Below are 15,901 nucleotides of genomic sequence, written 5' to 3'. Positions count from 1 at the left end.
CCATAGGCAAACTGATCCCACCACTTTGCTTAAGAGAGAAACTGAGGCTAGCTGCTGAGCTTAGCAGAACTGCAAGTGGGAAGACCCAGGCACAATGACTGACATGTCTAGTACCCTATGTTAACGTGTTGGGTTTTTTATTCTGCACAGATCACTTTAGATTTTATGTATCAGTTGGTTTTATCTATTATGGGAACACAGTCATATATAACATAGAGCATAGCTACACCATTATCAGAAACATTTTGTGATTGTATTTCTCTTAAGTAGGCTCAGTGCATGTTTATACATAACTCTACTTAGCAATAATCTATCTAATCATAAGAAATCCTCCCATCACTCCCCAAAACTATTGTTTTAGAGGTCTGGTAGAAAATAGAGCTTTTTTACTCCTGTTTGTTTCCTTCAGCAGATACAGGCAAGTTCTCAAGTATTAAAGACAGCTAATGATACCGACAGATCTGAAAGCTGCAGATGGAGAAGCAGATGTAGCTGTCACCATATAGGCTGAATAAGCACAGGCGTGCAGCATATTCTTGCCAGAGAGCCTGCAATAAAAACAAAAAATTAGCTCCCTGAAACCACGTTGGACTTTAGACTCCAGACAAAAACTAATTATTAGCGTCATTTACCGTGAGCCATATCAGGAGTGTGTAGGACACTCAGTAAATATAATTGAAAAAGCCTACCATATATACACAGGAAAATGAGAAGAGCTACCATACAACGAAGATAAAGCTGAAGTCTATGGTCCAAAGTCTGCTCTGAGACCGTCAAATTTATCTTTCTAACTCCAGGTGGAGCCATATCTGTCCACCCCACACTGATTATCTAGCTAATTAATACAAATACCTAATTAGGAACATTTTATAATATGCCTTGGCCTGAAAGAAATGGGAGATCTTTCTTAATGTAATTAAAAGCAATTATTAATTTAGCCATTTTGCAATTTATTACTTGGGATCTTATTTTCTCAATATCCCTATTAAAATACAGAACCTAATTCTGGGTATTATTAAAATCCAGAATTCAATGAAAACATTCTTTCCAGTTACATGATATTGTACAACCATTAATATTTCAGCAACTTGATAGTCTTTTTAATAGAAATACTCCCTTGCTGAAAAAGATGTATTTGATAAATCAGTAGGCTTAATGTTCTCATTAAAAATAGAATTTCAGAATTAAACATTATGAGCCCATACGTAATTGCATAATCCACGCTCAGTGGAAAAAGGCTGACTGTGCTCAGCTGACAGTGCCCACCTACCCTGTTAGTACTTAGTAAATAATAAAAGAGCAATCTCATCTAGTCCCATAACTTCAGCCGCCAATTCTACGCTTCTAGTTTTCAAACCTGAGTGTCTTGATTCCAAGATGCTCTGGCTGCTGGACTTCTATGAAAGTTCCCCTAACACAGCAGCGTTGCTCTTAGCTGACACTGCCATTTAAATCATGGTCCAGAAGCAGCAGCACTTCTACCAGCCAGGAGTTTGTAGCAATGCAAAATCTCAGACCTAGTGGATCAGAATGACTTCACCACTATCCCTAGACTCAATCAAGTTCAAGGCTGAGAAGCACTACTCTTGGATTCTCTCATCCCTGTCAAATTTCACTTCTGCAAAATGTTTTCAAACATACAGAATACTTAACGTATCAGCATCTCACAAGGATTTCATGAAGATTAATGCTCAAACCTCTGAAGATTAAGTTATTTTTAAATTGCTTTGAAGGGCTGTAAGACACTAAAGGGAAATGTGATCCTTCTTTATTGAAGTAGACTTATCACTTCAAAGTGACATCTTTATTCCTAAGTAATCTTTATTCACAAGTAATCTCCAGATTTGTTCTTAGAAAAAAGTTCTAATCCCTATGAAATTTGTTGATTTTATGGATTTCTCTATTTTGCCAAAACAAACAGTGCCATCCCCAGAAGAGGTTAAACATATACCTCGGGTTGTTGTATGGGTGCTTCTTCCTCTGCAGACAGCTGAGCAGGATCCTGACACAGATCAGAAACAGTAGCTTCTCCAGAAGAGCAGGCACATGGCCTACAAGAAAGATTCCTAACACCAGGCTCTATAACATACTTTTATCTGCCGAAATGCCCTGGCTATTGCAGTTGGGAAAGGCATAGTTCTGCGGAAAAAGTGGGTCTATGATGTCCTGGTTGAAAGAATCTTTCTAACCCACAGACACCTGCACCACAGGCTGCCCAGATTTGTTTTAAGGACATTATCAGAGAGCACCAGATGCTTTGGTCAATATAACTTCTCCCAGCCTCCACCCCCTCTGCCTCCAAATACATGAAAGTGATAAGGAAAAATGCTAATTATCCTGAGCATTACAACTTTTGGACATGGATTGAATTTTATACCATACCCCACCAGTATGTATAACTGTATATATACATATGTGTATACACACACATACGCACATACTTATATATACATTGTCACTACATTCATCTCAAATACCACACCTAAGGTGAATACTTAAGTAGACTCACAGTACTTCTTCAACTGTGTCTTTTGTACCACTTGTCTCAGGGAAAGCTGGGGTCTGTTTGAGGTGTAATATACAACGTGACCAGACTCAAGTGTTTAGTCTTTCTTGTGAGAGCAGAGGGAAATGATATGGTTAGATCTGCACGTCTGAGTCAGCACTCTATTGCGGTACGGAAAGTGAACTGGAAAGCAATGAGTAAAGCAGACTGGTCAGAAGGACATTTCAGCTCACCAGGTGACACACAGTGAAGGTAGACCGGCAGCAAGACGGAGAGCAGTTACGTGGATTAGGAACCCATTAGAGAGGTGGACCTTAGCCAATGAAAACGGTGAGGCGAGTAAGACTGACAATGATTCTCTGGTTTCTGGCCTGAACTGGACACTAAACATTCATTCGATGCAGTCTCTGAGTTAGGGAATACGAGCAGGAAATTTATGAAGCAGAGAACTAGACAGGAAAACGTCAGTTCCACTTGGGAATCAGCCAATGAAGAATATTTTTATCGTATTACATGAAAATATCAGTATAAACAGATAAAGACTAAAGTCATTTTTACAGACAAGGCCAACAGAAGTGGTAGATTCAAGAATGAATTCTGACATAGTTGTGGGTAATATATCAAAGCCTCTCACAGCTGGCAGTGATTTTTTATTCGTATGTTTGTAGAACTCATGTTTACATTCCTTGTGTTATGGCAGTACATGTACATAATGCATCCTGATTTCTTTATTCGTCCACTTTCCCTTCTCTCCATCTCTTAATCTCTTTTCCATTTGAGAAAGATCTCCCTACTCTCTATTCTATTTTGCTCTTTATTTATAATTTGGGTTTCTCATATAAGAGAAACAATGCAATATTTAAGTTTGTGAGCCTGATTTATTTCGTTTAACATTATGGTCTCAAGGTGCATCCACTGTCCTATACGTAGGACTCATGTCTACTTTTCTTTATAGCAGGGTAGTATTCCATTGTGTGTAAATACCACATTTTTTATCTACCCATCCGCTGACAGACATGTAGGCTGCTTCCAGTATTCAGCTATTATGAGTTAGCTGCTACAAACATGAGTATGCAGGTGAAACTGTAATACGGTATCTTTAACTCTTAATTTAGAAGATATTTTTATGCACCTTAATTTTTTAATGGGTGCTATAGTCAAAGTTTAAATCTCTTCAAAATTCATATGCTGAAATATAATCTCCAATGTGGTATGAAGAAGTGAGGTTTTGCTCATGCCTACAACCCCAACACTAGGGAGGCTAAGGCAGGAGGAACTGCAAATTCGAGCACAGCCTGGACAACATATAGGGAGACTGTCTCAAAAAAAAAAAAAAACAATGGAGGTTTTAGGTCGATTAGGAGATGAGGGATCTGCACTCATCAATGAGATTAGTGGCCTTATCAAAGGGAACTAATTGGCTCACCCCTGGCCCCTTCCTCCCTCTGCCACATGAGGACACAGGAAGTGGTGTCATCTGTGCAGCAGGGAGCCCTCCCAGCACCCACTCTGGTGGCACCTTGATCTCGACTTCTCAGCCCCGAAAACTGCAACAAGTGAACCTGTTATATACATAAATTATCCAGTCTAAAGCATTTTGTTATTGCAGCCCAAACAGACTAAGACGAAGGGTTAAACATTAACAGTCTGCTAAATGATTAGTAATTTACTAATAATTACAGTACACAGAAAAATGATCCAGAGTAATTTCTTTCAAATGGTGAGCTAAAAAGGTACGATGAACATCTGTTCGTCCTGAGGCCCTTAAGTACAGCAGCACTTCAGTACTTTCAGTGTAACTGATTTAGAAGCAAAGACCAGGTTCAGGATAAATGGCATCTTACTACTCCACTGAAGAAACAAGGCATTTTTAAGGGCCAGGTAAATGGGACAGGTGTCTCATCACTGGGTCTTCCCTCAATCCAAAACATAAACTTCAAAATATACTTGCTTTTCAGAAAAACAACATGTATTTTGAAGTTGATAAGAATGCTCCAGTCGAGTGTGGTGGTGCACACTTGTAATCTCCACACTTGGGAGGCTGAGGCAGGAGAATTACCAGGAATTCAAGGCCAGGGTGGGCTACCTAAGCCAGTTCCAGGCCAGCCAGCACTATAGAGCAAGACCCTGTCTCATAAAAAAAAAAAAGAAAAAAGAAAAAAGCAATGCTCCAAGATTGTAATGAGGGGCCAGGGACATGGCTCAGTGACACAGCCCCTGCATGGCAAGCATGAGGTTCTGAATTTGATTCCTGGTACCAAAAAAAAAAAAAAACTGGTTATAAATATCCATGAAAATATTAAATGCTACTGAATTATACACTTTAAGTGAGTTAACTGTATGATACATACATTATACATCTCAACAAAGTTATTTTCACAATGAGTAACTTTTTAATCTAATAGCAGATTTTAAGTGCTCTAATGTTATGTTATGGTGCCTGTCTGTGTATATATATAATGGAAAACCCATCCATAAAAAGTGAAATTCTGTCATTTGCAGCAACATGCACGGAACTGGAGGACGTTATTTTAAGTAAAATAAACTAAGCAAGGATGCAAATTCCACATATACCACTCCTATGTGGGATCTTAGAGAGCTGATTTTAAGGAATTAGAGTAGAACTGCAGTCACTAGAAACTGGGAAGCGGGGCCAGGTGTGGTGGAGCGCACCTGTAATCCCAGCACTCAGGAGGCAGAGGCAAAAGGATCGTGTGAGTTAGGTCAGCCTGGGCTACATAGTTCAAGGCCAGCTTAAGCTACATAGTAAGACCCTGTCTCAAAAAAACAAAAACAAATAAACAAAAACCAAAACTAGGAAGGAGGACTGGAGGGATCAGATAACAGGCACTAAATCATGCTGCATAGTGGGGATAGGGTCTAGCGCCCTACAGTACTGCAGGGAGATGACAGCCACAAACACTCCACATTTTATAAAGAACCAGAAGACAGGAGGCAAAGGCTGCCCACATCGAGAAAGAATGCATGTCTAAAGGGACAAAAATGCCAGTTACCCCATTTGAGCATGACACTGTGCTCACATATCAAATTATCACATTGTATCTCATAAGTACGTGTCAATCAAAAAATTTAAACTCTAAATTTTATATTAGGCTTCTCAAACTTTACTAGAATTTAAAAATAACCAGAAAAACGGAGAAAAGCATATTTTATTGGTATTCTGGGCTAGCACAGTTCAATCCAAATAAGATGGAACAAAGTTAAGCTAACTGAATATAAACAATTACAAGTTTCTGCTTCACCATCCTGTGATCATGTTCATTGCAATACAATCACCAAACCGTCAAGCATGCATCTGAGCACCGCCTTTCACTTCAGCACTGGGTATGTGAATTTCACTGTCAAATCATACCTAGCTTTAGCAATGTAAACATATTTGCTACAAGTAAACCTTAAATGTAAAAGTGAATGATACCAATGAATAAATCAAAATAAAGCAGTATCACATAACACAATTAAACAAACATTACATAATACTGTTTCAGTGAGAACCACAACTTAATGAATTTCATAAAAAGGAAGTAGAAGAAATAAAAGTAATTGTGTAAGCTACTAATGTAGTGTTAAAATACTGAAAGACATAATGTAAAATTTACCTTGGAAAAGGGGGAACATCAAAATGATACAGTGAAACCAATTTTGCTTTAGCAGTTTCAATATTCATTTCCCTGCAAAGGCCTTCTTTATGTACTCAGAATGCTTTATTGTCTACCAAATATTGTCTATCACTTTTTTGAAGAGTTGTGATTAGTCACATACATTGAGTATGTAGTAGAATTTCACATTTACTGTCAGTTGTGAGATTATCACCTCTGCCCCCAAATATTTTCTCATCTCTAAACAATTTTTCCAAATAACCAAAAAGCATGATATTACCGTCATGAAAATTACCACTATAGAGTCAGATAATTCCTAAACAAGTCATAAAAATAACCCACCTTAACAGAGTGCGTATACAAAAAGGGTATACATGAAGTGCTGAAAATCATAGAAAAATATTCAACAAATAAGCAAAAATGTTCATATTTATCATTACTATTGATTTGTTCCTTTCTGGCTAAAATTAAATAGGTTTTTAAAAGTTCAAGAGGACATTCAGTGCCACTTTTGATTTGTCTGCAATATACGAATAAGTTATATCTGTAGTACAAGGCAGACAGTTTTTATCCTTAAATATAAGTTACATAGACTTCAAATTTCTAAAACCAGTTTTAATACTGTGGCAAGTAAAGTAAATTTGTTCTCATTGCTCTCATTATATTTCAGCTTAATCTAGGAATGTGAACATTTTGTTGCAAATGTCATCTCAAACCATACTGATACAAGTCTAGAGACACAGCTCTGTCAGTTCCCACAGATGAAGGGAAAAGGAGCTGGGCATGGTGGTGCACACCTCTAATCCCAGCACTCAGGAGGCTGAGGCAGGAAGATCATAAATGCAAGACCAGCCTGGGATACCCAGCAAGTTTAAGGCCAGCCTGAGCTACATAGTGAAACCCTGTCTCAAAAAAAGGAAGAGAGAAGAAAAAAATTGAAAAAAGAAAAAATGAGACTGAGATGCTGTCTCATCTCCCAAGGTGTCCTGGACGTGCAGAGCATGTCAAGCAGCACTCGACACGGCGAGCTTCTTCAGGTGGTCCATGAACACTTGCAAACTCACATCATCCGTGAGGATGGGCGCTCCAGACTCCTAGAGGAAGAGAGGCGTTTCCATGATTAAAACACAGGGTGACACCTTGGAAAGTGTAAGCAGTGTATGAGTGTAGGTTTAAAACAGACAAGGTCATTACTGTAAGCAGAAATAACACCCAAGTTCCTGCTTCCAGGAGGACATTCTACCTAAGTTCACAGACCTCCCTGAGTAACAGGGCTGTGTCTTTGCTCCTCACAGGCTGCTCCATCACCCCCGAGCTTCTGCTAGGGGATGCGGGTCTCAGGAGGGGGCTTGCGCCCAGAGGCCCACAGTGTGATTGGGGCCTGGGCTCAAGACAGCCTGACCTCCAGCCCTTCTCCCTGCTGTCTAAACAAATGCCTCTGAAAGAACATCAATTCACAACATCATGTACTATGCTTATGAAGTTTTCAAGTCATTTGAATTTATCTCTGTGGGTTTCAAGTAATTAGCAAGAGTTAGAGGAAATTCCTAATATCTATTTTAATAAACTATATGGCCAGAATGACCTTGATACCCAATCCATACATAATAAATTTTTTTTTTTACAAAGTCTCGCTATGTAGTTCAGCCCTGGCTGCCCTCAGACTTGCAGTGATCCTCCCGCCTCAGCCTCCTGAGTGCTGGATTACAGGCATGTACCACCACGCCTGGCTGAAATTCTCCTATAGCCAGAGAAAGCATTTCTAGATTTTATATCTGCATTTCAAAATTTTTCTTTTGATACTCAAATTCCATTTATTTATTAATAAATGGAAATAATTCTGTACTGGAAATTAAGTGCTTTTCAGATACTGTCAGCAAAAAACAAAACAGAACAAAAAAAAACAAAAAGCAGATGTCAGCAAGTTAGTGGCAAGTGTGAGGACGCAAACATGCAGCTCCTGTGGATCCGGTACGGCACAGCCACAGACATGCCATAACCTCTTCTGAACAGCAGATCCTGTGAGATGCCACTTTGTAAGAACCTGGAAAATCTGGTAATGAAGGAGCCAGAGGCTCTGGGGCTAAGGACATGGACTCTGGGCTCCAGCTCTGGCTCTGCCACTGACCACTCCTGTGGCTCTGAGGCAGTTACTGGACCTGCGTCTCAGCTCGCACATCTGTAAAAGGAGGACCACAGGACCCGTCTCACGGGGTTGTCAGGATTAAGTCAGTCAAGTGGAATACAGCAGGTAGAACAACACCTGGCACACACGGGCAGACAGCAGCTCTTCCTTATTACTTGTTTTGAAAAGTGTATGACTTTGTAACACTGAAGTATTTCTCTTTATTTTACATTCCCAGTTACCATAGACAAGGACAGGTCTCGAACCTGACCTAAAGCAATAATAAACTAGTGATTCTTGCTGTTTTTCTTCCTGTGACTATACCTCATTTTTTTTTTTTTTTTTTTTTCATTTTTTATGTTTTCCACTTCAATTCACCCAAAGCAAGATCTGTTTATTCTGGTCAAGACAAAAATAGATATGGTTTGTCTAATTTACATTCTGTACATCTTATTTAAATTACAAATGCTAATGCCCAAATTAGTTTCATTGCAGTTAGTTGACCTCAACTTTTCAGATAGACCTTTTTTCCCTTAAAATACATCCAGGATTAGGCACTAGCACTTAATGACAGAAGCAGTGTGACAGTGGTGCCCTCTTCAGGCCATTTGCAGACAACACATTGGGTTGCAGATTTCTGACCAAAAAAATTAAGAAATTGAATCCCATTAATTTTTAGTAAATAAAAATGGTTGGCTACAAAGTTAACTCCCTTGGCTACTAGGTTAAAGTCCATCATCAAATAAATGATAAAAGCTCAGAATGTGGAAAAAAAAAAAAAAGCTCAGAAAAAAAAAAAAAAAGATAGGCCTGGGTTAAAATCAGGGCCCTGACACAATTGGGCTATGTGATCTTGTGTAAATTACTTAATCTCTATAGACCTTAATTTTCTTTTCTGAAAAATGGGGTGAATAATTATACCTCATAGAAGTTTTTCATAATTAAAAATCTTAGCAGTGTGACTAAAATACAGGGCACATTCAACTTATCAGTTACTATGATTATGAAAATACAACACAGTTTCTTTTGTAAAAACCATGAATCAAGAAAGGTCTTAGGGCTCTTGTTTCCGCCTCTAATGCCCTACTTCCAGGCAACAATTAAACTCCAAAGTTTAAGTACATTTTGTTACCTATGTTAGATCTCATTAGGGAGAGACTATTTTCTCCAGTGAAAGCAGGGAGTATTTACTGAGTGTTACTATCCGTATCAAGCACAGATCATTACACTCTGTGAGCAAAGCAGTAAAGGCAGAGAGAAGTAACTTGCAGTCTGCAGTCTACACTATTAGCCCAAACTGACCCTCCTCCGCATTCACCGACCTGACACACTTTCTTTCACAAGCCTTCCATCTACCCTTTCAAGTTATCATTTAAACTCACAAAGAAGTCATCATTTCCATGAAGTATTTGCTCCATGAATTAAATCACATTTTAATGCAGAATTCCAGCCACAGAGATGAGATGTTCAGTGAGTTCAAACTACAGCAGAAAGTCCAATTTGGCTAAAAGATCTAAGTGGTGGCTAACCACTTGGAAAAATATATTCAGGTCATACCAGAAAGGACCCTCATGCCAACAGAAAGGGTTCACACAGAATTCAGTCAGGGTTATTGAAGACTTCAAAACTAACTTGCAAGACTACAGCATGAGGGAGACGAACCTGGCTACTGCCAAAACAAAGAGCTGAAGTGGCAGACCAGCTAGCAGGGCCCCACAGCCCATGGGAAAGTAACAGGGAGCGGACTCTAGCTGGTGACACGGGGTGGGAGGCGGGGAGAAGAAACGGGGAACATGTCTGTGAGCAATCAGGTGCAGAAGGGAGAGACGGTACGCAAGTGAAGTTCAAGCCTCGGGAATCGGAGGACGTGAGAGGTGGAGGGCACAGCTCAGGGCGGGGCACTTGCCTCCCAGGCACATGGCCCTGGGTCCAATCCCCGGCACTGCAAACCAAGTAATAATGGGGAAAAAAAAACAAGAATTTAGGAAAAGCAAGACAGGGTGAAAAGAGAAGTGAGACTGCGGCACTCCGCTGTGAGTGTCCACAGGGAATTCAGGCGATGCGCAGCAGGTGGTGAGAGAAATCAGCCTGCTGCTTAGTGGGAAACCAAATGGAAGAGGGATCGTTTGGATCTACTGGGGCTGCGCAACACGGGCTCTCATTTTTACCTGAATCACGTGAGCGGTAATAATCAGGGCAAGAGCAGGCGCGCCTTTAAAGAAGGAATTGTGTATGCTTCCCACCAACCCCATGGCAGACCGCGTCTCAGGCATCGCTTCTTGACACAGAGCCCTGGGGGTCCAGCCAGCCAGCTTTACTCACTCCTCACTCACCTGGCCTTGTACAATGGCTTTGGTACGTGATTCCCCGCAGATACCAGTTTTTAAAGTCTCCATTAACCTCCCGTTCTCCATCTTGATGAACTGCCCTTTCCTTTATTTCGTGGTGCTGCTTTCTGTTCTCTTTTGATTTCCCTTTCCCTTTCCCTTTCTTTCCCTTTGTCTCCCTGTCTCTCACTTAACTATAAATTCCCCGTAAGCTGTGCGACCCAGAGCTAAAACCAAAGCTCAGTTGCCAGAGCCTGGCAGCTTTGCCTTGGGATGAACACTGAAGTCATATGAGTGGATGCAAGCACCCAGAAAAACAGCATATATAAAGAATTAGGACAAAATCTTGAGGTAACCCTATATTCAAAGGGAAGGAACTTTAATTCCAGTTATTACTTCATTTCCCTACAAGCTAGCCTGGACCCCACGGTTGGCAAATGAACATTCATCTAAAATTATTCTATCTGTTTTCTAAAGTGCCCCCTTTATCATACTCACCCTAAATTAGCATCAAAAATTTTCATCTTTGATCCACTGCCTGAACTACAAAGCAGGGTTAAAGCACATTATGGAAGCATGCTTTAAAAATTGTTAATAAATAAAAAGGACCCTCAGCCAGACACAGTGGCACACACCTGTAATCCCAGCTCTTAGGAGGCTGAAGCAGGAAGATCGCTGTAAGTTTGAGGCCAGCCTGGGGCTGTATAGTGAGTTCAAGGGCAGCCTGAACTACACAGTCAGACCCTATCTCAAGGGGCGGGGGCGGAAAGCTCACTATTGTTGTAAAAGCCTTTTTTAAAATCTCCTGCTGATTTCTTATATTCATGACATCTGTTTTTAATCTTTTCCATTTCTAGTCTTTAACCCCAGCCTTTCGCATGTTAGCAAATAACCTATTACTGAAAAAAAGGATGCAGTTATATGAGTGTCTCTCTCTCTCCCCAAATCATTTTCTGTGCCATTCTTCTCAGCTTTTGCTTTTGCCAGAAGCAATGTTTTGCCTCCTTAACAATACTTAAGCTCCATGTAGTCTTACAATCACACTATCTCCTTCTGAGGATCTTAAACATGTTTTTTCTTGTTTTCTCCTTCCTTCTTGTTTGTTTCCTTATATTTGCTCTACAAATAATTCTGTGCTCTTATCTTAAAAACAATCATCCTTTTATCATACTATTATATCCTCAGACTAAGTTTACAAAAAATCATTTATACTTACAAAGTCCACTTCTTTACTACCCCCTAATTCCGTATAATCTATTCTCTCTCTAATGAAGGGTCCAATCAGAATTCAGATTTGTGTGTAGCTTTCACATGCTGGACTGATATATTTTCCTGTAACTCCCAGTCAAGTTCCACTAAATTTGCTTCTGAAATATCCCAAAATTCTTTTTCACCATCTTGCATTCATTCCCCCTTATTTGCAATACTTCAGTAAATACAGTTACAATCTACAGATGTCTCCTAATTAATATTAAAATTCAACTACACTGCTGAGTGTGGTAGTGCATGCCTGTTATCCTAGCATTCTGGGAGGCTGAGGCAGAAGGATTATATATCCAACCCAGCCTGAAGTACAAAGCAAGACCTGTCTCAAAAGAAAGGAAAAAAAAAAAAAAGATTTAACAACAATATAATCTGTTTGTAACCTGATCCTCTGTCCAAAAATCAACAATTCTCTATCACCAAATAAAGACAACCTTCTGGTCCTCGACCTGGCGTTCCAGATCCTCTACGATCTAGACATGTAGCACACTTCCAGATTCACGTCCCACTGTCCATCTGGGAATGGATGTTGTTATCTTAGCCCACGCTATCCTCTATCTAGAATTCCCCCTCTCTGGGGCTGGGGATTTAGCTCAGTGGCGCAGCGCCTGCCTGGCAAGCGCAAGGTCGTGAGTTCGAATCCCGGTACTGGAAAAAAAGCCAAAAAAAAAAAAAAAAATTCCCCCTCTCGTGCAATTTCTTCTTGTTGAAATAACAATCATTCTCCAAACTAAACATGCCTTTCCCCTGAGCTCTTTTATGATTACACACCCTCAATGTGACCATTTCCGTTTTTCTTTTTCTAAGCCCTGTTATTTTATACTTCAGGCACATTTACCATCTTCCTGCACTTCGCACTTTAAGTGCACATACACACATATAGCTTCTAATACTAGATCACAAGCTCTTCAAAGGCAAGGGTGACGATCGCAAACCCGGAAGCACCAACACCACAACCAGCATATCACAGACACCTGATAAATGCTGAGGTGTTACATCAAGAGCTGCGATTTCTACCCAACTAAAGCTGTCAATAATGACTTGCAGGCTTCCTGCCTCTGAGCTCAACTACAGTCCGTGGCCTCTCCTGGCTTATCAGTCTTTTCTAGTTCACAGCCTCACATTAAGCTTGAATCATCACTTCTCACCTTATACACTTTATCACTTTTTGTCTCAAGGGTAAGGTGTTAAACTGGAGACAGGAAGGAGTTCTGTCCATCTGACAGGATCACTGTTGTGTTTTCTGTGGTCTCACCAAATGCTAACTCTATTTTCTACTCTTATTTTTTCATTACTTTTCCAACAGAAATCATCACTGTATACATAGGAAAAAACACAGCTTTCACAAAAATAAACTACGAAAACACAAAGAAACAACTTCCAAGACTACTATTCACACTTACCTGCCCCCAGGCATACATATTATTATGAGTCTGTGAAGGGTTGACCTTGGAAAGCAGGAAACGGGCCTTAAAAGCAAAAAGAAACAGCATTACCCACTAGAAATGGAGTTAGTAAATAAGCTGAATAAACACATACTTCCTGAAATGAATTTAAAGTGTTGGTAAAATTAATTTTATTAAAATGTAACATTTAAGAAGATTAAGTTTTGAAATATGTAGGCCACTGTGTGATAAATAATAAATGCACCTACAGAGCATGGTGGCATATGCCTGTAATCCCAGTACTCAGGAGGCTGAGGCAGGAGGACTAGTGTAAATTCAAGGCCATCCTGGTCTACATAGTGAGTTTAAGGCCAGCCTGAACTACATAGTGAGACCCTGTCTCAAAAAATAAAAGAGAGAAAAACAACAGAAATGCACTCTTTTCTTTCCAAAGCACATGTCTATAACCTACATAATAACAAGTAATGCATTTTAATACAAAACTCAGCACATAAAAACTGTATGTGCCGCCAGGCGTGGTGGCACACACCTGTAATCCCAGCGTTCTGGAAACCTGAGGCAGAAGGGTCAAAAGTTCAAACCAGCCTGGGCAACTTAGCGACTTAGTGAGACCCCATTGCAAAAATTTTTAAAAAGGGGGGTAGGGAAGAGGGAGATCTAGCTCCACATGAAGCCCCCAGGACCACCCCCTAAGGTATATGCAGTAACTACAACAAAATTAGTGTACAGTAACACCTATTCCAAAGGTAGTCTGAGGTGTCATTAATCCACAGTTCCATAAAATGACATGAATTCTTAAAAACCTCAGAAGTTTATATATTCTTTTCAACAATGACTCTCAAACTGTTTAAACCACAGGCAATCCCACAAGACAACTTAGCCAATATTTCAGCCATCCCGCCACCAGGGCTCATCTCCAAAATAATAAGCGAGGAAAACAGCAACACACACGGTGAGCATTGATGAAAGAATCAGTCGTGCATTTTTGATTCATACCAGAATAACACAGGCAGTCTACTGGTTTGAAGATTAGTACCATGCAAATACTTTTCTACTCTCGAAGTAAAGAGTTTACTTAGTATTCAAAAGCTTGGGCCCTGAGGTCAGAAGACCAGGTTTCAAATCCCAGCTCCTTCATTTGCTGAGCTTATGTGGCCACAAGTCACCTAAGTCTCATTTCATCACCTACAAAATGGAGATAACAACAGAATTCTCAGGAGGATCAGAGGAAAGAAAATGAATAAAAGACCCTGCAAATCTCAATACATGCTACCAGTACAGTAAAACCCTAATGAAAATTGTCATTTCTGAGTACCTGCTACTGCACTAGACACTAGAAATACAGCATAAGAAACTATGGAACTGCCCTTAAGAAGCAAGTGAAACAAACTTATAAAAGCTTATAATTAAATTATGGTAACTGATTGGAATTATAGGGGAGAAGCAGGAAGTGTTGTATGAGCACATGTTAAAGCACCTAACCCTACTTCTGAAGGCCTCAGAAGGGACAGATGCATGTGCGTGTACCTTATGTACTCCTCATAGTTTAAAAAAAACCCACCATGCCCTTTGTAATACCACAACGCTTTCCTTTCACCTTTCCGTTTATTTTCTAGAAAACTAGAACAACAGAATGAGGGAAAACAAAAAACAAGTGAGATACCACAAACACTGATTGAACCAGTCAGGAAGAGCTGTAAGTGGGGTCCACAGAACCATTTCCCACGCCGTTCCCCCTCCTTGTGCGGCAAGGCTGTGCCCACTAGGACGCCTCCCGGTTCCGGTTCCCCCAGGGCTGATCTGGACCAGAAGCCAGGAAAGGCGGCCAGGCCACACAGCAGAACGGTACCTGTTTGTGCTCAAAGCCACTGTACAAGCCAGCACGCTCCCTCGCGTGCCTCCTTCCCCTTCCCTTCCTTCCGCCTTATGAAGTAGTCTAATCAGAGAAGTCAGAAAGGAAGAAGAAACACCTGTGCAACCCAGACTACACACAAGCGTGCGGGCACAGACCTGGCTGCCGCCATGCTCCGTGTCAATGTAGCGTGGCATCGGGAACCTGGAGTGCAGGATCTCCTGTGCATCGTCCACCGGGGCCTGAAGGAGGTGTCGGAAATTCTCGTACTCCGGCATGTCCTGGTACCCCGACTTCCGCCACTGGGCGATAGTCTAATTTCAAAACAGTTAAAAGAATTATTTTAAATTGCTTGCTCACCTAAAAGTCCTATGATGTTTTTTTGAATGAAACAATCTTTAGAAAAATAAAATTATTGTCAGGCGTAGTGATGCATGCCTATAATCCCAGCATTCAGTAGGCTGAGGCAGGAAGATTCCTGTGAGTTCAAGGCCAGCCTGGGCTACATGAGCAAGTTTAAGGCTAGGCTGAACTACATAGAGAGACCCTGCCCTGCCTCAAAAAAAAAAAAAAAAATAGAAAAAGAAAATTATCAAAAAAGTTTTCTCAATTTTAAAAATACTAATTTCAAAAGAGAAAATACTAAATAAACACACAAATTAGGACATTCCTTCACCTTTAAAAGTAGAGCAAAGCCAGGCACAGTGACACATGCCAGGGAGGCTGAGGCAGGAGGATCACTTGAGCCCAGAAGTTTAAGAGCACCTTGTGCAAGACAGTGAGACCCCCTTCTCAGAAAAATAAA

The 15,901-nt window shown here is 40.4% G+C and overlaps 1 protein-coding gene across 1 annotated transcript in view; it reads right to left on the bottom strand.

Moving 5' to 3' along the window:
• Nucleotides 1-7,003: 7,003 nt before the first annotated feature.
• Nucleotides 7,004-15,901, bottom strand: part of Sec23a (Sec23 homolog A, COPII coat complex component) — a gene marked incomplete at its 5' end in the record, with an annotated part of 50,542 nt that continues 41,644 nt past the window's right edge. The window contains 3 exon segments of the mRNA XM_013510357.1: nt 7,004-7,217; nt 13,242-13,307; nt 15,255-15,410. Of these exon segments, the coding sequence (XP_013365811.1) occupies nt 7,128-7,217; nt 13,242-13,307; nt 15,255-15,410 (312 nt within the window). The 3' untranslated portion in view covers nt 7,004-7,127.

Source organism: Chinchilla lanigera, unplaced genomic scaffold, assembly GCF_000276665.1.
Source record: "Chinchilla lanigera isolate Chin_1 unplaced genomic scaffold, ChiLan1.0 scaffold00008, whole genome shotgun sequence".
Lineage (NCBI taxonomy): Eukaryota > Metazoa > Chordata > Mammalia > Rodentia > Chinchillidae > Chinchilla > Chinchilla lanigera.
Note: the sequence above shows the minus strand (reverse complement) of the source record. Positions and strands in the feature narration are given on the sequence as shown.